The sequence below is a fragment of the Lontra canadensis genome, unplaced genomic scaffold, assembly GCF_010015895.1.
Source record: "Lontra canadensis isolate GAN:19392208 unplaced genomic scaffold, GSC_riverotter_1.0 scaffold122, whole genome shotgun sequence".
NCBI classification, from domain to species: Eukaryota; Metazoa; Chordata; class Mammalia; order Carnivora; family Mustelidae; genus Lontra; species Lontra canadensis.
The window spans coordinates 3,157,927-3,175,924 of record NW_022631116.1 but is presented as its reverse complement, the minus strand read 5'-3'; the positions used below and the strand labels follow the sequence as shown (position 1 = coordinate 3,175,924).

At 51.9% G+C, this 17,998-nt stretch overlaps 1 protein-coding gene across 1 annotated transcript; it reads right to left on the bottom strand.

The window, feature by feature from the left end:
- Nucleotides 1–740: 740 nt before the first annotated feature.
- On the bottom strand, nucleotides 741–6,111 carry ALDH3A1 (aldehyde dehydrogenase 3 family member A1). The gene is made up of 10 exons (XM_032841269.1): nucleotides 5,950–6,111; nucleotides 4,225–4,456; nucleotides 3,915–4,000; nucleotides 3,483–3,691; nucleotides 3,172–3,289; nucleotides 2,530–2,671; nucleotides 2,009–2,175; nucleotides 1,561–1,660; nucleotides 1,031–1,161; nucleotides 741–928 (listed from the first exon to the last, which is right to left on the bottom strand). Exons 1-10 carry the CDS (start codon nucleotides 6,109–6,111, stop codon nucleotides 914–916), a joined length of 1,362 nt encoding a protein of 453 aa, XP_032697160.1. The 3' UTR covers nucleotides 741–913.
- Nucleotides 6,112–17,998: the final 11,887 nt, after the last annotated feature.

Below are 17,998 nucleotides of genomic sequence, written 5' to 3'. Positions count from 1 at the left end.
GGGAGCAGAGTCTTTGGCGCAGGGCCTGGTACAGCTGATGCTCTGCTTTCACCATGAGAACTCCTGTGAGCATCCCCACATGGACCCCGGAGAGCTGCCAGCCCTAGTCATTGGTACCCACTGCCAGCTTATAAACCAGGCAGGCTGGCCTTGGCCAATCTCCCCAGCCTGCCCCCATGCACCTGCTGGCCAGGCTGGGCTGCTTCTTGGCTCCCGCTTCAGACCACCCTCCCCAGACCCTGTCCTTTGCTCCTCGGGCCTCTAAGGCCAGACTCCTGGGCCCAGAGGCTGCCTGACCAAGAGTCATAAGGTACCGTGGGTCCTGAGGGTCCACCTTGCTTCCTGGCCTCCTGCCCAGGATCTGCCCTCGGAAATCACCAAGGGGGTTCGTGTTGACGACTGCGTGATCTCACCGAGGGGACCCCTAACCTAGGGGTCAAACCTAATTTGAGAGGAGCACATCAGCCTGCATTTCTCAGCCATTTGCCATCAGACAGCCTCCCTGGCCATCCCCTTCGCACATATGGAGCTGACGCCCACTGTCTAGATGCAAGGTTAATGTCTCCCTGACACCAGCGCCTCCTGCCTCAGGCCCCTGGGGACCAACGCGGGACTTTGGGGAGACCTTTGCTCGAGTCAGGATGAGAACTGGCTGGGGGCGGGGATGGAATTGGAGAGGATGGGGGGGGTGAGTTGCAAAGGAAACACACACACACATTTGTCTGGCTGGTCAACTTTTATTGGTTTCTCTATGTCCAGCAAAGGGTCAGAGACCTGGGGAAGAGAAGCCCGGGGCCCAGAAGGAAATGGGGACATGCACTGATCACAGAGGAGCAAGTGGGGGGCTCCAGGAGCAATCCTCCTAGGGCTGGACAGAGGGGCAGGGGTGCAGCACGGGGAAGCCAGGTCCACTTCAGTGACGGGTCATCTGTGAAGAGGACACAAGGGGACAGGAAGGTGTGTGTCCTGTGTAGGCCTGGTGGCTCCCAGCAGCCTGATCTCTGGGACAGCCTCTGCCCCCACCTCTCACCTTGGCCATGCTCGGGGGGTATCTAGCTTTGAGGGACTCATCATTCAGCAGAGGCCTCACCAGGCAGGAGCGGCGGTGGGAGAAGGTCTCAAAGCTCTTCTTGCCGTGGTAGGACCCCATGCCGCTGTTCCCTGCAGGGAGAGGCCCTCCGGTCACCCCAAGTGGCCTGAGACCCCCCCCCAGCTCCCACCTGCAACCCTCAGGCATCCCTTCTCTGAGCCTCCCAGGAGACAATAGAGGGTGCTCTGAAGAGTTCAGTTTCGGCGATACCGCTAGATGGCTGTGTGACCTCCGGCCTGTGTCCCCTCTCTGAGGGCCTCCATGAAGCAGGCCTGGCATACCAGGGGGCCTAAAGGAACCTCTAGGGTCTCGAGGTCAAACATGCTAGTGGCTACGACGGCAGGAGCCAGAGACCCACAGGGGAGAGCTCGTGGAGATCTGAGGTCCTCTCCTGAACTCCCAAGCCAGGGCTGGGAAGGGGGGACATCTGTAGAGGGACAGGTGGGCAGTGAGCTCAGCCCCAGACTCACCCACACCCCCGTAAGGCAGGGAGTGCACAGAGATGTGGACGATGACGTCATTGGCCGTCACCCCACCGCTTGACGTCTCTGCAATCATCTTCTTAATCACCTGCAACGGCATGCAGTCCGCGCCTCAGTCTTCTTCCTGGGGCACCCCAGTCCCTCCCCACCCTGTCTGGGTGCATCCCAGAGCTTCAAGGGCCAGGCAGAGCCACACTGTGTTCTGAACCCCAGTCGGGGTCTCCTACTCTCCCCACATGTTTTGTACTTTGTGGGAAACAACTGGCTTCAGAGATGAGAAAGGGGCTCAGAGAGGTTCAGTGACTTGCACAAAATCACACAGCAGGGAGCGCTGAATCTGGGATTTGAATCCGGGTCTGTGGACCCCTGGGTCCTGTTCGCACGATGCCCTGTCGGGAAGCCCAGGACCCTGGCGGGGAGGGGACCCCAGGCCCACCTTGTCGTTTAGAGAGAACACATAGAGTGCCAGGGGTTTCTCGCGTTGGTTGATGAACTGGATGGCCTCCTCCAGGCTGCGCACACACACGATGGGCATCACCGGCCCAAAGATCTCCTCCTGCATCACTGGGGACTGGGGGTCCACGTCTATGAGGATGGTGGGGGCTGAGGCAGGAAGCAAGCGAGAGTCAGCCGCTGCGGAGACCCCCACCCACCCGCCTGGCGAGCCTGGCATCTAGCTTCCTCTTTCCATTCCTGTAGGGGGGGCTGCTGAGGCTCAGGCAGGGCACCTGACAAGGCCTGCCCGGGCTCCATCCCAACAGACCATGGGGAGAACTGCATATAACCAGAAGGGTGGGGGAGGCACGGGGGTGGGGGAGACACAGGGTCCACATCGAGAGGGGGCAGGCACTGTGCTCTGCCACCACCTGAGCCCCTCCCAGAGCTCTTCATTCCCCACCAAACTGGGGGCAAAGTTGGGGAGGGCGGGGTGCCCTTACCAAAGGCGAGCACACGCACCTATGTATCGGGTGGCCGCGTCCCCCGTGCCTCCGTAAGCAACTTTCTGGCCCTCCATCAAACCCATCACCCTCTGGAAATGCCGGGAGTTGATGATCCTTCCGTAGTCACGGGACTTCTTGGCGTCCTCCCCATAGAACTCCTACAGAAAACAGGAGGCAGGCTTCAGGTGAGGATGTGGTCCTTCATTATGGCCATCCGCTGAGAGGTGACCTTGGCCTGGGAGCACAGGCCACATCGACAGGTGCACAGCGACACCAAGGGCTACTGGACTGCCATGACATCTGGGGCGCTCCAGACGTCCACGGCATGAGACTTGTGGTGAGACAGCATTGTTTGAAAGAAATACATGCACAGTTGTGTGGACAGGGCATTAGGATCAAACGTGTTCGTTCACAGAAAGGAAATGGGAGGGAACATACCAGTAAATCAGTAGTGATTGACTTGGGGTGGTGGGTTTCTGGGAGGAGCTTTTTTTTTTATAATCTTTTCCCAAATTATCTACAATGAGCGTAGATTACTTTTAGGATCAGAAAAAAAAAAATCCAGTGTTTTCTAAAGTCTAGACTGTCCCCCCACAACACTGCCTTATAGCCCCTCTCTCACTCAGCCCCTGGGGCGGGATGGGGCACAATCACTCACTTTCAGGGACTTTTTCAGCTTCTCCACAATTTGATTCTGGATGGAGGGGTCACAGAGGATGTAGTCGGGGCCCACACAGGTCTGGCCGCTGTTCATGAATTTCCCCCAGGCGATGCGTCTGTGAAAATTCCAGAGTAGATCGCATTCTGCAAGGCGCAGGAGGTGCCCCCAGACGAGCATCTCAATTCCACCAGCCCAGGATCGAGGTGCGAGGGACTGAGCTCTGCAGGAGAGCTCTCAGGCGGGCAGAAGCCAGAGGCTTCAAGACTCAGAGCAAGACTATGGTCCACGTGAGCTGGACCACACCTCACCTGCAGGCGATGTCCAGGTCACAGTCCTTGTCTACATAGCAGGGGTTCTTCCCCCCCAGCTCCAGAGTGACAGGGGTCAGGTGCTTGGCCGCCGCCATCATGATGATCTTCCCCACGGCGGTGTTCCCGGTGTACAGAATATGGTCAAATCTTTCCTTGAGCACCTCTGTGGTCTCGGGAATGCCCCCAGTGATCACCGGGTACAGGTCCTTCCACGCGAGGAGAGAGACGAGGCTCAGGAAAGACCACAACCCCTCCTCCCCCCAACCCTGGTGAGACAGCCCCCATCAAACAGACCCCCCTCTCCTGACACCGGGACTCCATTCACCTCTATGGGACAGGCCAGCTCTCCTTGCCCCAACCCAAGGCTTAGCCTCTTGCTGGAAAAATGCACAGTTTCTCAAGCCCCAAAGACCCGGAAGAGCACCTCACCCTGTCCAGGTACTGAGGGACGATGGTGGCCAGCAGGTTCGCTATGTTCTCACTCAGCTCCGAGGGCTTGGTGACCACCGCATTCCCTGCGGAGCACAGGGAGTCAGAGTCCTACCCTCCCAGGGACCAAGCCTGGAGCCCCATCCGTTCTGGGTCCATCAGACCCCATGAAAGACAGATCCATCAGACCATGACCTGACCCAGGTCTCCATCTTCCCCCAGGCCTGAGCTCCCCACCCTCTCTGGCCACACTCAGCAGGGGTGGGACTGTGATCCCTGGTGACTCCCTCCTGAAAGGGGGCCCACGCACCTGCAGCAATGGCGCCCACCATGGGCTGGATGGTGACGGTGAAGGGGTAGTTCCAGGTGCCGATGACGAGGACCACGCCCAGGGGCTCCGAGTGGATGTAACACTCGTCCTGCTGGGTCTGGAGACTCTTCTCCACGGGCTCGTCTGCAGCCCATTCGGGGAGTTTCTTGATCATGTACTCGATCTCTTCCAGGACATAAACCATCTCCTCGTAGTAGGCGTTCCATTCATTCTGCAGTGGAGACAGGGCTCTGTGTAAGCTCACGGGCTAGAGATCAAGGGAATCACTGGGGCTTGGCTGTGGTCCTGGCACACTGTTCCCTGGATTTGGGACCCTGAATGAGCTGCCTACCCTCTCCGGATCTCAGCTTCCTGATCTGAAAAATGGTAGTGTGGTCTGGACCTCCCAGGAGGTCAGGGCTGGCTGGGCATGTTGGACACAGCCCGGCATGTTGCAGCCAGGGTGATGGGGGATGTTCACGGGGGGCTCCCCAGGCCGGGGGCTGGGGCCAGAGAAGGCACGGGGTTCCGAGCCAAGCTGAGGTCTTGCCACTGGGGTGGTGGACCCACGAGGGACCCTTTCTGACAGTGTTGGGGGCCCAGGCAGGTTTGGACACGTCAAGTTCCATGACGCCTCCATGGTGCCTCCGAGGCATGGTTCCATGTTGCCTCCGAGGAACTCAGATCTGGGCAGTGATGTGAAGGTCATTATCGGGTGGGGAGAACCCAGTGGAGGTGCGCCCAGGATCGCTTATATGTTGAAATGAGCCTTGAACCCAGGATGGAGCCCTAAGAAGGCCACCTTGAAGAAAGAGGTCCAGGAAAAAGACAGTCAAAGAGAGGACAAAATCCAGGAGACCCTCAGCAGCAGAGGGAGAGGGAGAAGAGGGCTCAAGGGATCCTCCTGGAGTGGGTGGGGAGGAAGCCACCATGCAGGGGTGAGGAGAGAGGAGGAGAGGACGTCAGAACACACAGCTCTTCTGTGAATTTTGGCTGTGAAAGAGCAAAACAGAAGTTGTGAAGCTTTTGTTTTAAGACAAGGAACTCTTGTAAAAATACAGGAGCATGGGACCTATCCCAGGAGGGGGATAAACTCCAGCTAACCCCCTGCTCTTCTCCAAAGCAGAATCGAACTGTGGGATCAAGGCCAGGTGTCTTGGGGGCAGCAAGGTAAAGGGTTTGAGAATTGGCAGGTGTCTGATTTTGCTCAGGGTGAGGGATGGATGGGGAGGGCGGGAGGGACCCTTTGGGATGCCAAGCTGGGATGTTCTCTTGGGCGGGGGGGGGGGGGGGGGTGAACTAGGTGGCCCTACATCGGGCTGAGGGCTGAGGGAATGAGCAGACCGGAAGTTCACAGTGTCCTGCCCACAGGCCATGGAGAAAAACGGTGGCCTCATGCTCCGGGCTGGGTGGAGAAGGAAGTGAAGCCAGGAGGAAATGGCAGGCAGATGGGTGAAAGGAGCTGCTGCCCGTGTGCTGAGCTGCAGGGGAATCTGGGATTCGGAATGGGTCGGAATGAGTGGCCTGAGCGCCCCATCTTTGAGCCTCACTTTTCCTCCTCTATAAAAGGGTCCTGCCAGGGGCAGCGTGCTTTGAGGACTAGGTGAGGTTCTAAGCAAAGAGCTGGGCACAGACCGCCAGCGCGCAGCAGATGTCCCAAAAGCGAGCAGCGACCTTTCCTGTTGCTGTCCCACGCCTCCGGGGTGTTGGGGGCACGGGGCACACCTTGTGGAGGTCTGCGGTCAGCGCGCCCACGATGTCCTTCTCGTGCTCCTTGATCATGCGCCGCAGCGCCTCTAGCTGCTGGATCCGGAACTGCAGCGGGCGGGTCTTGCCCGAGTTGAAGGCGGCTCTGGCTCGCAGCACGACCTCGCTCATTTTGCTCATGGTGCCTGGGGGGAGAGAGTACCTTGGACCCGGGGGCTGAGAGCTGGCACCCTCATTGCTCCTTCCTGACATCTCTCAACCTTCACTCCCCAAGTTGGAGACCCTGACAGGCAAACATGCCAAGAGCCAGGTGCATCCAGCCCGGCCGGTTTCTGGGTTAGACTGGCCCGCACAGGTCGTGATTCCACAGCCAGCTGATTCCAGAAAACCCAGCGTCCATCTTTAAACCAGAGTATGCCTGTAACACCTGGGAGACACGGGGTGTGGGCCAGCACGGGTCTCAGCTTCTGAGTTGCACACAGAAGTGCGGAGGGAATTCCTGCTAGCCGTGCAAGAAACCATACTGGCAAACTGGGATGGCTCTTCTGGGGGCCCTCTGGCAACCTCTAGGAGAAGCCTTTACAATGCTCTTCTCTATGATACTGCAGGTCCACATTCAGGAGCTCACAGAAATCACAGCATTCCCAAGCATTCATGAATAAAAACAAGGTCACCAAGGTTGTATACAACAGAGGACTACTGGAAACATACTAAATGGCCAGTGGCAATGGAAATGCTGTACGCAGCACTCGTGTAATGGATGACTGTGCAGGATTTGGGGGGAAGTAGAGCTCTCTTGCTCTCAGAGCCGGTGTGTCCCAGGCACGAGGCATAAGCACGAGATACAAGAAAGAAAGCAGGTTACAGAACAGCAGGAACAAGAGACATGCGCCTAGAGGTGTGTGTGCACACGCTCACGCGTGTATACATGTGCTCTTGCACACGCAAGAAAAGACCAGAAGGATAACCCCCAACATGGTGATGACAGGTAGAGGTGGAATTAGTAGCGATCTTTGCGCTCATCTTCTATGATGTTTGACTTCTTTTGCAACGAGCTTGCCTTTTTAAAAATGTTTTGTACCTTTTTGAATAGGTAATACGTGCTCAAGGTAGAGAAAGTGAAAAGATACGAAAGGGGCACAAAGAAAAGTCTCCCTTTTCGGGCGCCTGGGTGGCTCAGTGGGTTAAGCCGCTGCCTTCGGCTCAGGTCATGATCTCAGGGTCCTGGGATCGAGTCCCGCATCGGGCTCTCTGCTCAGCAGGGAGCCTGCTTCCCTCTCTCTCTCTCTCTGCCTGCCTCTCTGTCTACTTGTGATCTCTCCCTGTCAAGTAAATAAATAAAATCTTAAAAAAAAATTTTAAAAAAAGAAAAGTCTCCCTTTTCCCTCATCAATTCCTCACCGTCCCGCCCAGAGATAGCCCAGCATTTTCAGACACTGTGTAACTTCTAATATCAGGAAAAAAAAAAGAAAACCCACAATAAGGCTATTTCTACTTTGCAAAAAAATTATATATACCACATAAATTATACAGATATACATATATGTATGTAAATATATGTATATATGGTATATATACATTTTTGCAAAATGGAAATGAGAGAGTGTGTGTGTAATCCAGTTCAAATTCCAGCCAGTGGCTTCTGATAACTTCCGGGGCGTCCCCTGTCCACAGCGCTGACCCCCACCCCAGGCATTCTGCGCAGAGAGAAGGGGCCCTGCTGGCAGCTGGGCACTCCAGCTGACCACAACCCCAGCCACACAGCTCTACAGGACGGTCCTGCTTCTGTCCTCGGACTCAGGGGATCAATCCAGGGCAGCAGGCTCTGGCCATCGGCCACCAAGGCTGGGCAGCCCAGGGTAGAAGAGCCCAGATCCAGTACTCAGAACCATGGGGTGTGTGGGAAGGAGCCCTCTCTATGGACAGCATTAATGATGGCATCACCCCTCAGTTATTACAGAGATTAATGGAGCTGGAGAGCATCTAACATTGCACTTGGCGCCCCAAGGGAAGCTGATGAAATTCCTTTCCTCAGATTCCCACCCTCCTCGCCTGTGCCGGCTCTGCCCCCAAGGCGTCCCCATGGTTGACTCCCCCTCAATCACCCCCTTTGATCCTCACAAAAACTCCATGTTGGTGCCCATGAAGAAGGAACTGTTGGGAGTCCATTTTACAGGTGAGAAAAGTGAGGCCAAAAGACGCTGGATATACCCACCTAGGGAAAAAAAGAGAGAGAGAAAGGGATCGGGAGATGGGATGGGAAGGGGTCGGGGAGAAGATTACCTCTGACACAGCCTTTCCTAGCGTCTTGAGACTCTGGAATGAGCCACCGCTGAGAGGGGACACATTTAAGGACCCTTCTTCCCGCCCACTTGGCCCGGGAGTCCCTGCCCAGGAAGTGTGGGTAACCAGAACAAAAACACTGTTCGAATATGGGTTCTAGCTAACTTCGACTTCCTCTGAGCCCCAGCTTCGGGGATTAGGCCTTGGGTGGTTTATTATTATTTTTTTTTTTCTCTTCTGAAATGCAAGAATGCGTCTCTGGAGGCTTGGGTGGGGCTCCCGTCCACTCTTCAAAAGGAGCCTCAGTGTTTGCCCTGGGCAAGGGGGCCCTGATTGATTCAGCCTGGCACGGAACTCTCCTAGATTTCCCGAAGTTCAACTGCCAGAGGCTGTTCTCTGGATGTGTCTGTTATGTAAGGTCAGCAGAGGGTGAGGCACGAGTCCCGGTGTGTACGCACGCAGCTCCCCCAGCACGCGCCAATGCATGCACACCTTCTGGAACTCCTCACCTCCCAGCCATGTTCACGGGTGTCAGGGCCCCCCTGAGGGAGCATCTCCCACCTGGGGCCCTACAGGCTGGGGGCTTCCTCTGTGCAGATCTGCCCTCCTGTTGAAGGGTGGAGACGAGGCCAAGAACCGGGAATGACTGCCTGGAAATCTCCCTCTGTGTGGTCATCCAGGAAACCAGAGATGCTCGGGAGGGAAGGAAGGCATTGGGAAGCCCCTTCCTCTGCTCTTTCCAGATGTTTGCCCCTCTGTGCCACCCAATGGGGAAGGAGGCAGATGTCACTTCCTGTCACTTCTCACACCTGTCCTGCTGTCCCAGACTCTTGATATCTTCCTACCAGACTTCCCCACAGTTTCCCACCTGGAGGCTTTTCTCCAGCCAGCATTCGGGCGCCCTTGCTTCCCATTTTCACTGAGAGGAAAACAGAGGTTCTCCAGTGGGGGGTCTATAAGCCCCCAGGGATGTGTTCTGGCCCTTCCCCTCCCTCCCTGGGAGGCCCTGCCCTGATACCCGCTTTGGGTCTTCTTCCTCCATTTTATTTCTCTCCGGAGCATTCATTGCCCCCGACACGCTACTCTGCTTATTTCCTTGGCTACCGGTTGCCCTCGAGCTAGAATCTGGTTTGCTCACCGCCCTAATCCTCGCATAGAGTCTGGGCACATAGTAGCTGCTCAATCAATATTTGCCAAATGACAGAATGAACAGAAAATCTGGAACAGTACAAAAACTGGAACTGTAGGGGCGCCTGGGTGGCTCAGTCAGTTAAGCCACTGCCTTGGGCTCAGGTCATGATCCCGGGGTCCTGGGATCGAGTCCCACGTTGGGATCCTTCCTCGGCGGGGAGCCTGCTTCTCTCTCTGCCTCTGCCTGCCACTCTGCCTGCTTGTGCTCTCTCTGTCTCTGATGAATAAATAAATACATAAAATCTTAAAAAAAAAAAACAAAACCACCTGGAACTGTAGCAACTGGAACATGCACAAGACATGACAGGGACGGGGATGAGGGCGCCACAGGAGGGAGACGGCGTCTGTGCTGAGTGAGGGGTATTCACGCAAGGAACAGCGGGAGGGTTTGGAACAGCAAAAGCAGAGGCACAGAGACCATGAACAAGGTCATGCATCCCCTGCAGTTAATCGTAAGCTGAGATGGGCACGCTGTTGCCAGCAGGAGGCAAGGCTGAGGCTCCAGGGGCCAGGGGCTCGTGGACAGCCTGGAGGCTGGCCAGGCTGTGGATTTGGGTGGGCATGAAGGAACTTATCATAGCATATCATAATCAGAACTCGTTTCTCTAGAATGCCTCTGAATAGGGTACAGTCTTGATGAGGTCCGGACCGGACGCTGCGGCTTGCAGGAATTCAAGTAGGGACAGGACCCCAACCCAGACTGGTAGAATGAAAAACCTTCCAGAATAGCTGGAGGAAACACGGGGAGGATCTGGTGCCTGAGGCTGGGGGGGCATGGAACTCGGTGGTGGGTGGAAGGTGGGGGCGTGGTCTGAGATGGAAAGTGACCAGCTGGGTGCGTAGGTCCCTTGGGCCAGCTGGAACCCTCCTCCTTGCTTTCCCGGTGGTGGCACCTGATGAACTTTGCAGACGACCCCTTGCCAGTGAGATGGTCAACTGGGGTGCTCTGTTGCAGCCTAACCACGTGAAACGGGGCCCCCCACACTCTCCTGGGGACTGGATACTGAGTGGAGGGCAGGCTGCAAGGTCCAAGGCCACTGGAGTGGAGTCATCATGACCACAGTCCCTGGAGACACAGCCCAACCGTCCGCTCCCCAGTTTCCTAGCTGCCCCGCCCCCAACCCCACCGAGGTCTGATAGTCACGCTATTTAGTCTCTAAATATCACTCTATTTAGCCTCAGTTTCCCCATCTGAAGAATAAGGTGGAAAGAAATGGAGAGATGAGCCCCCTGGGCCCCCCATTTTCTGGGCCTTGGGTCTGCCTGTCTTCCTAGAGACTCCTCTGCAGGCTTTGTGGCTTTAAGCTACCTTCATCCCTCTCATTTCCTCCTTCATCTTTGAGCATGAAGTTGACCTCCCCGAGGAGAGCCATGGAAGCAAAATGGAAAAAGCAAGGGCAGGCAGCAATGCCAAACGCTGCCCAGCGCGCCGGGAAAGTTTAGTGCAAACGCTGGGCACTGCCGCTCTCGTTAGAAGGAGCAGCCTTCATCCCAGTCACAGAGTAAGGAGACTTGAACCTTGTTCAAATCCGTGGAAGACAAAATCTTTAGCTTCTTGTTGGTGAAGAGTTGCAGTTCTGGCATAAGCTTGACTTGTCTCAGACGGCATCATGGATGCATGATTTTTAGGGGTTTTTTGTTTGTTTTTTGCTTTATTTATTTATTTATTTATTTTGTTTTTTAGGTTTTAATCTTTGCCCCGCTACTCCATCCCAGTGCCAGATGGTCACACGCTCTCTCTGGAGCCAAAGCCACCTGCCTGCTCTCCTGAGTCCCTGCTCACCTCTCTATGGTACATTCTCCAAATGCCGACAGAAGGACCCTTGGGCAATAAAGACCTGAACATCTCTCTGCCCCCTGACATCCTTCAGGGGCTTTCGACTGCTCTGAGGAGAAAAGCCTTCTGTGGCCCTTGAGACCTGCACGGTCTGACTCCCGGTTGCCTTCCCAGCTTCATTTCATACCATGTTCCAAAATATTCACTGGATTCCCGTCCACTGGCAGTCCTAGAATGGGCCAGGCGATTGCCCACCTCAGGGCCTTTGCACATGCTAAGTCTCACTCCCTGGAACACTTTCTCCTCCATTGTGCACCAGCTTGACTCTCACCCATGTTTAGACCTCAGCTTCTCTGACCCACCCTCATCCCCAGATAATTCTTCACTCCTTGTCCTCTCCCCTCCTGCTGCCTCCTCTGCCCAGACTAACAATACCATGAAAGCCATGATCTCAGCTTTTGTTCAATACCACGTCCCTATTGTGTGGCATATAGGAAGATCTCAGAGACTAATGGAAACAGGCCAATGTACCAAACCATCCCAAATTAGCAGAGGAGGCTGGGCAAAGTCCACGCAAAGACCGAGAGAAATTATCAAACATTCTTCGAGATGATTTTCAGCAAACTCACCTAAACCTAGCAAAACAGTTTTGGACAAATGAAAAAAATTGGACGGAAAATTTACTTTGTTTAGTGGGAGGTGCATAAAAAAATTACTTTGCTTAAATTTCAAGGAACATGTAGGTTAGAGTAGCTGTTGGAGAGAAAAACCACTTTCTTTTTAAAAGAAGAGGGGAAATAATTTGGCGGTGAGTGCGAGGGGTTATTATGTCTCTCCTTTCTGTTAGAGAAGGAAGGGGGAGAGAGGTGTGGACGGTTGGGGCCTGTGGGAATACTTTATGCACAGACCGTAGGGAAAACAGTCCTGGCTTTGTTTCTGAGCTGGGGCAGCCAGGGACGGACAGCCTGGGAGCCCCAACGGGGTCTCAACAAGCAGCTGAGGTCACGGGCAGGATGAGAACACACTGTCCCAAAGAGGTTCTTATCCTTAGCGGTACCAAGGCGGTGCACCCATGTATCAGAGACGTATGTTAACAGAAGTAGGAAAACCTCTTGGGTTTGGAACCTTGAAATAAAACCTCTGACAAGATCCAGAGGGGCCCCCCAGAAGCTTGAAACCGCAAGCTGAACACATAAACCCATGCACGATGCCTCTCGTGAAGGGACAGAGCCTGGGAGCCTCAGAGGGAAACTTCAGGAACAGTTGACTTGGCCGTTATAATTGCTTTTGTAAATTGACCAAGTGTCATGTCTGATCACCACACATTGTCCACATGGGCAGAACCCACCGTTAGGCTGACTCCCCTGGTGAACAGTATCTCCCTGTGAATACGATGCAGTAGGCTCTTGAGTTATCTCTTTGGGCTCAGGTAATGTCTACTTGCCCTGGCCGGGGGATCCAGCTCTCATCCCACTGACACAAATGCCACCTCCCAGGAACCCATCTCATGACCCCAGGCCTTAACATCACCTTCTTTTTAAAAATATTTTATTTATTTATTTGACAGAGATCACAAGTAGGCAGAGAGGCAGGCAGAGAGGAGGAAGCAGGCTCCCTGCTGAGCAGAGAGCCTGATGCAGGGCTCCATCCCAGGACTCTGGGATCATGACCTGAGCTAAAGGCAGAGGCTTTAACCCACTGAGCCACCCAGGTGCCCTTAATATCACCTTCTTAAAAAGTAAAAGACTAAGTCCGTGATTCTCCAAACATGGCCCCTGGACCAAAAGCTTCAGCGTCTTGCTTTTTCACAAGGATGCCAAGACAATTCTATGGGAAAAAAAAAAAAAAAAAAAAAAGACGTCTTTCTAACAAAGGTGCTGGGATGACTGGATATCCACATGCAAAAGAATGAACTTGAACCCTTACCTCATACCATATGCAAAAATTAACTCTGAATGGATCATCGACCTAAATGTAAGAGCTACAAATATAAAACTTCTACAAGAAAACATAGGAGAAAATCTTCACGTTCTTGCGTGAGGCCACGAGTTCTTAGATACAACGCTGAGAGCACAAATGATCAAAGGGGGGACAAAACGATATCTGGACTACATCAAAATTAAAAACTTGTATGTTGTAAGTTATACCATCAAGAAAGCAAAGAGAAAACCCACAGAAAGGGGGACTATATTTGCAAATCATATTATCTCATAAGGGACTTACATCAGAATATAGAAAGAACTATTACAACTCAGTAATAAAAAGACAAAGAATGCAATTTAAAAATGGGTGAAAGGGACGCCTGGGTGGCTCAGTTGGTTAAGCAGCTGCCTTCGGCTCAGGTCATGATCCCAGCGTCCGGGGATCGAGTCCCGCATCGGGCTCCTTGCTCTGCAGGGAGCCTGCTTCTCCCTCTGCCTCTGCCTGCCATTCTGTCTGCCTGTGCTCGCTCTCTCTCCCTCTCTCTCTGACAAATAAATAAAATCTTTAAAAAAAAAAAGTGGGTGAAGGGTTTAAACAGACATTTCTCCAAAAAGGCTAAACAAATAACCAGGAAACACATGAAAAGATGCTTGCCATTGTTCATCATTACGGATATGTGAATAAAAGTACAATGAAATACCACTTTATGTGCACTAGGTTGGCTTTTTTCTCCCCCCACCAAAACAGACGATGGCAAACTGGTGTAGCCACTGTGGAAAACAATATGGAGGTTCCTCCAAAAGTTAAAAATAGAACTATCCTACTAACCAGCAATTGCACTATTAGGTACTTACCCAAGGAATTTAAAAATATGGATTCAAAGGGACGCATTCACCTTATGTTTATAGAAGCATTATCTACAATAGCCAAAGTATGGATGCAGCCCAAGGGTCCATTGACCGAAAATGTGGTCTGTGTATACGATGGAATATTACTCAGCCATCAAAAAGAATAAAATCTTGCCATTTGCCATGACACGGATGGAGCTAAAGAGTATTATGCGAGGCGAAATAAGTCAGCCAGTGAGAGACAAATACCACGTGATTTCACTCATGTGTGGATTTTTTTTTAAAGGTTTTATTTATTTATTTGACAGACAGAGATCACAAGTAGGCAGAGAGGCAGGCAAAGAGAGAGGAGGAAGCAGGCTCCCTGCTGAGCAGAGAGCCCGACGTGGGGCTCGATCCCAAGACCCTGGGATCATGACCTGAGCCGAAGGCAGAGGCTTTAACCCACTGAGCCACCCAGGCGCCCCTCATGTGTGGATTTTAAGAAATGAAAGAAACTAACAAAGGGAGAGAAAGAGGCAAACCAAGAAAGAGACTTTTTTTTTAAATATTTTATTTATTTATTTGAGAGAGAGACAGTGAGAGAGAGCATGAGCAAGGAGAAGGTCAGAGAGAGAAGCAGACTCCCTGCGGAGCGGGGAGCCCGATGCGGGACTCGATCCCGGGACTCCAGGATCATGACCTGAGCCGAAGGCAGTCGTCCAACCAACTGAGCTACCCAGGCGTCCCAAGAAAGAGACTCTTAATTATAAACACTCCGATGGTTATAAGAGGGGAGGGTTGGGCGAAACAGGTGATGGGGATTAAGGAGGGCCCTTATCGTTATGCGCACTGGGTGATCGATGGAAGTGTTGAATTACCATTTTGTAACACCCCCAAACTCCTATTACATTGTATGTTAAATAAGTAGAATTTAAATAAAAACCTTAAAAAAAAAAGCAAAGGCAGACAATAACAAAGGTTGATGAGGATGTGGAGAAACAGGAACCTTCCTACCTTACTGGTGGGAACGAACAATGGCGTAGTCGCTTGGAGAACAGTCTGGCAGTTTCTCAAAGAGGTAAGCAGAGTTTCCATAGGGCCCGGCACTTCTACTCCTACATATATACCCAGGAGAAATGAAAATGTATGTCCACAGAAAAACTTCTGTGGGTATGTTTACAACAGCACATTTCATAATAGCCCCAAAGTGGAAACAACCCCAGTGTCCATCAACTGATGAACGGAGAAACAAAATGTGGTCTCTCTGTACGATGGAATAAAACTCCGCCATAAAAACAGTGGAGTTTTGCTTACACCTTCCAGCATGGATGCAGCTTATAAACATTATGCCAAGTGAAAGAAGCCAATCACACAAGACGACATTGTATATGGTTCCATCCATAGGACACATCCAGGCAAGACAACTTTATAAGACGAAAGTAGATTAGGGGCAGCCTATGGGTGAGGAAGGGGATTGGGGTGTAGTGTGGGTGAGAATTGCCTTTAGGGTGACCAAAAATGTTCCTGATTATTGTGGTGATGGGTGCACACACACAAAAAAAACTAAAAAGCACTGAATTGTACACTTACGTGGGTGAAAATATGATGTTGTTTCTCAATGAAGCTATTAAAATATTTATATTATATTTACTATCTTCACTCTACGCAATAGGAAAATGAATTGAAATCCTTTGGGAATCTCCCTTATAGAAGGATTCAAAATAAAGTATACAGGTAATGTCCTCTGAAGGAGGTGGCCCATAGCCCCCATCTCTCTAAGTGAGGGATGTGTGCAGTGACTTCCTTCCAAAAAGGACAGTGTGGACAGGTTGGGAGAGAGGGTCTACATGGAGAAACCCAATGAACACCACCTCCCCAGGCAGTCAAGGTCAATGTCATCAGTGGTGGGTTATGGTGGCAGCACATCCCCTGGTTATGGCGTAATGAAAATGATCACTCCACCTCCGTGGTCTTCCCCGGGAAAGCTCAGAACCTCAGTCTTACCATGAGACAAACATAAGACAAACCAGATGGAGGGACGTCTATGAAACACCTGACCAGTACTCCTCAAAACCAACAAGGTCCTCAAAAGAAAGGAAAGTCTGAGCCAAGAGGGGTCTAAGAACTCATGACAATGCATGTAAGGTGCTCTTCTGGATGGGATCCTGGGACAGGAAAGGACATTAGGTAAAAAGCCAAGAAATTCAGATAAAACATGGGCTGCCGTTAATAGTAATGCACAGCATTGGCTCATTACCTGCGACAAAAGAGTGTTTCACCAGTGTGACTAGAGAAACATGTTAATAACAGGTGATCCGAGCATAGGCTCTATAGGAACTCTCTGTAACTATCTTTGCGAGTTGTCTGTAAATCGAAAATCCACAAAAGTGAAAAGTTTATTTCAAAAATCTCATTTGGAGACAGCATGCAGGGTGAAATGAGTTCTAGTGTCACAGCTCTCTAGCTGTGTGACCTAGGAAAGATATTTACCCTCTCTGGGCCTGCTCTCCCCCTTCAGTTAAAATAGGTGGGCCAAAACCTCCAACAGTTGAGGATCCTAACTCGGTAACGTACATGGAAGAACTCTGGAAAGTGAAATTTCTTCCAAAATAATCCACCGGCAAGGGTAGGCTTTGTTTGGCTAAAAAAGACTTACTGTGAGGACAATTTATTCTCCAAACATTCTTGCTTTCGTAACTTAATACACATCGGACCCTGGAACTACATGGGTTTTCCCTTTTTTTGATATATTAGAGTACTGTGAGTGTTTTTCTGTCTTCCTTATGATTTTCTTTCTTTTTCCTTTTTAGGATTTTATTTATTTGAGAGAGAGAGAGAACGTGTGCGAGGGAGAAAGCATGAATAGGGGAAGGGCAGAAGGAGGGAAAGAAGCAGAGTCCCCGCAGAGCAGGGAGCTGATGGGGAGGGGGACTCAATCCCAGGACCCCGGGATCATGACTTGAGCTGAAGGCAGACACCTAACCAACTGAGCCACCCAGGTGCCCCTCCTTATGTTTTTCTTAATAACATTTTCTTTCCTCTAGCTTACTTTAAGAATACAGTAATTAATACACATACAAAATGCGTGTTAATTGATTGTTTATGTTATCGGTAAGGCTTCAGGTGTACAACACGTAAAGTCTTTGGAGAGTCAGAAGTTACACAGGGATTTTCCACTGTAGGAGTGGGAGGGGGATGGGCCCCCTGCCATCCCCAAGCCCTCAAATTGTCCAAAAGGGTCAACTCTAGATCAACAGCTCTTTGCCTCCCGTCACCTTAACATTGACCTTTCAGCCTCCCTAGGGGCTGCTTCTCACTCTCCCTCCCACCCAGACACACAGCCTTCCCTCTCCCTGCCTGCAGCAGCTCCCCCTGCAGCCGGCTCCCCACACTGCCCTCCTAGCATCTGTGGGTTCACCTCCCTACCAAACACCCATCCAGCTGGAGGGCAGGAAAGTCAACTTCTTTCTTTTTAATTTCTCTGTAATAGATTCCCAGGGATATTTGCATCTTCAATTGCGCAGGTGTCTCCAGATGGATTTCCACAAAGGCAGCCCTGTTCCAGGCCAGCGAAGCTGTCAGAGCAGGTTGGAGTTTCAGCCAACCTGATGCTCCAAGGGCTTTCTCTAGGCTCCCCGAATCCCTATTTCCTGACCGCAGGGGGAGCGGGGGCGTTCTTCACCCCTGCACTAGCAATTTGCGTTCACGCCCTGGGACCTGCCCTCCTCCGCCCATTTCTTCCTGCCTGTTTCGTGCTTTCCGGGTCAGCGCCCAAGAGCTCTGTGTGTTGTAACCATTGGAGTTACTAGTACTTTCCTCCATCTGTCATTTGCTGGCTTCACGGAGGGGGCCTTTTGCTATTCAAAAGTTTTTTATATATCCAACTAGAATGCTCCCGTCTTAGTTCGGATGAGGAAGGTTCCCCCACACCCCCCGAGTCCTAGGTGGTTCACCTAATTCTCTAGATGTTTTAGCAAGTTTTTTTTTCTTATTTTATTGTTTATCCTAAGCCCACCAAGAAATTATTCTACGTATGAAGATGGAAATCCATGTTTTTTTCTTT

Coding starts and splice junctions, on each gene's coding strand:
- ALDH3A1 (XM_032841269.1), bottom strand. CDS start 6,111: ATGAGCAAAATGAGCGAGGTCGTGCTGCGAGCCAGAGCCGCCTTCAAC. Junction 4,457..5,949: donor TGACCGCAGACCTCCACAAG/GTGTGCCCCGTG, acceptor TCTCCACTGCAG/AATGAATGGAACGCCTACTA. Junction 1,162..1,560: donor CCTGCCTTACGGGGGTGTGG/GTGAGTCTGGGG, acceptor CTCTCCCTGCAG/GGAACAGCGGCATGGGGTCC.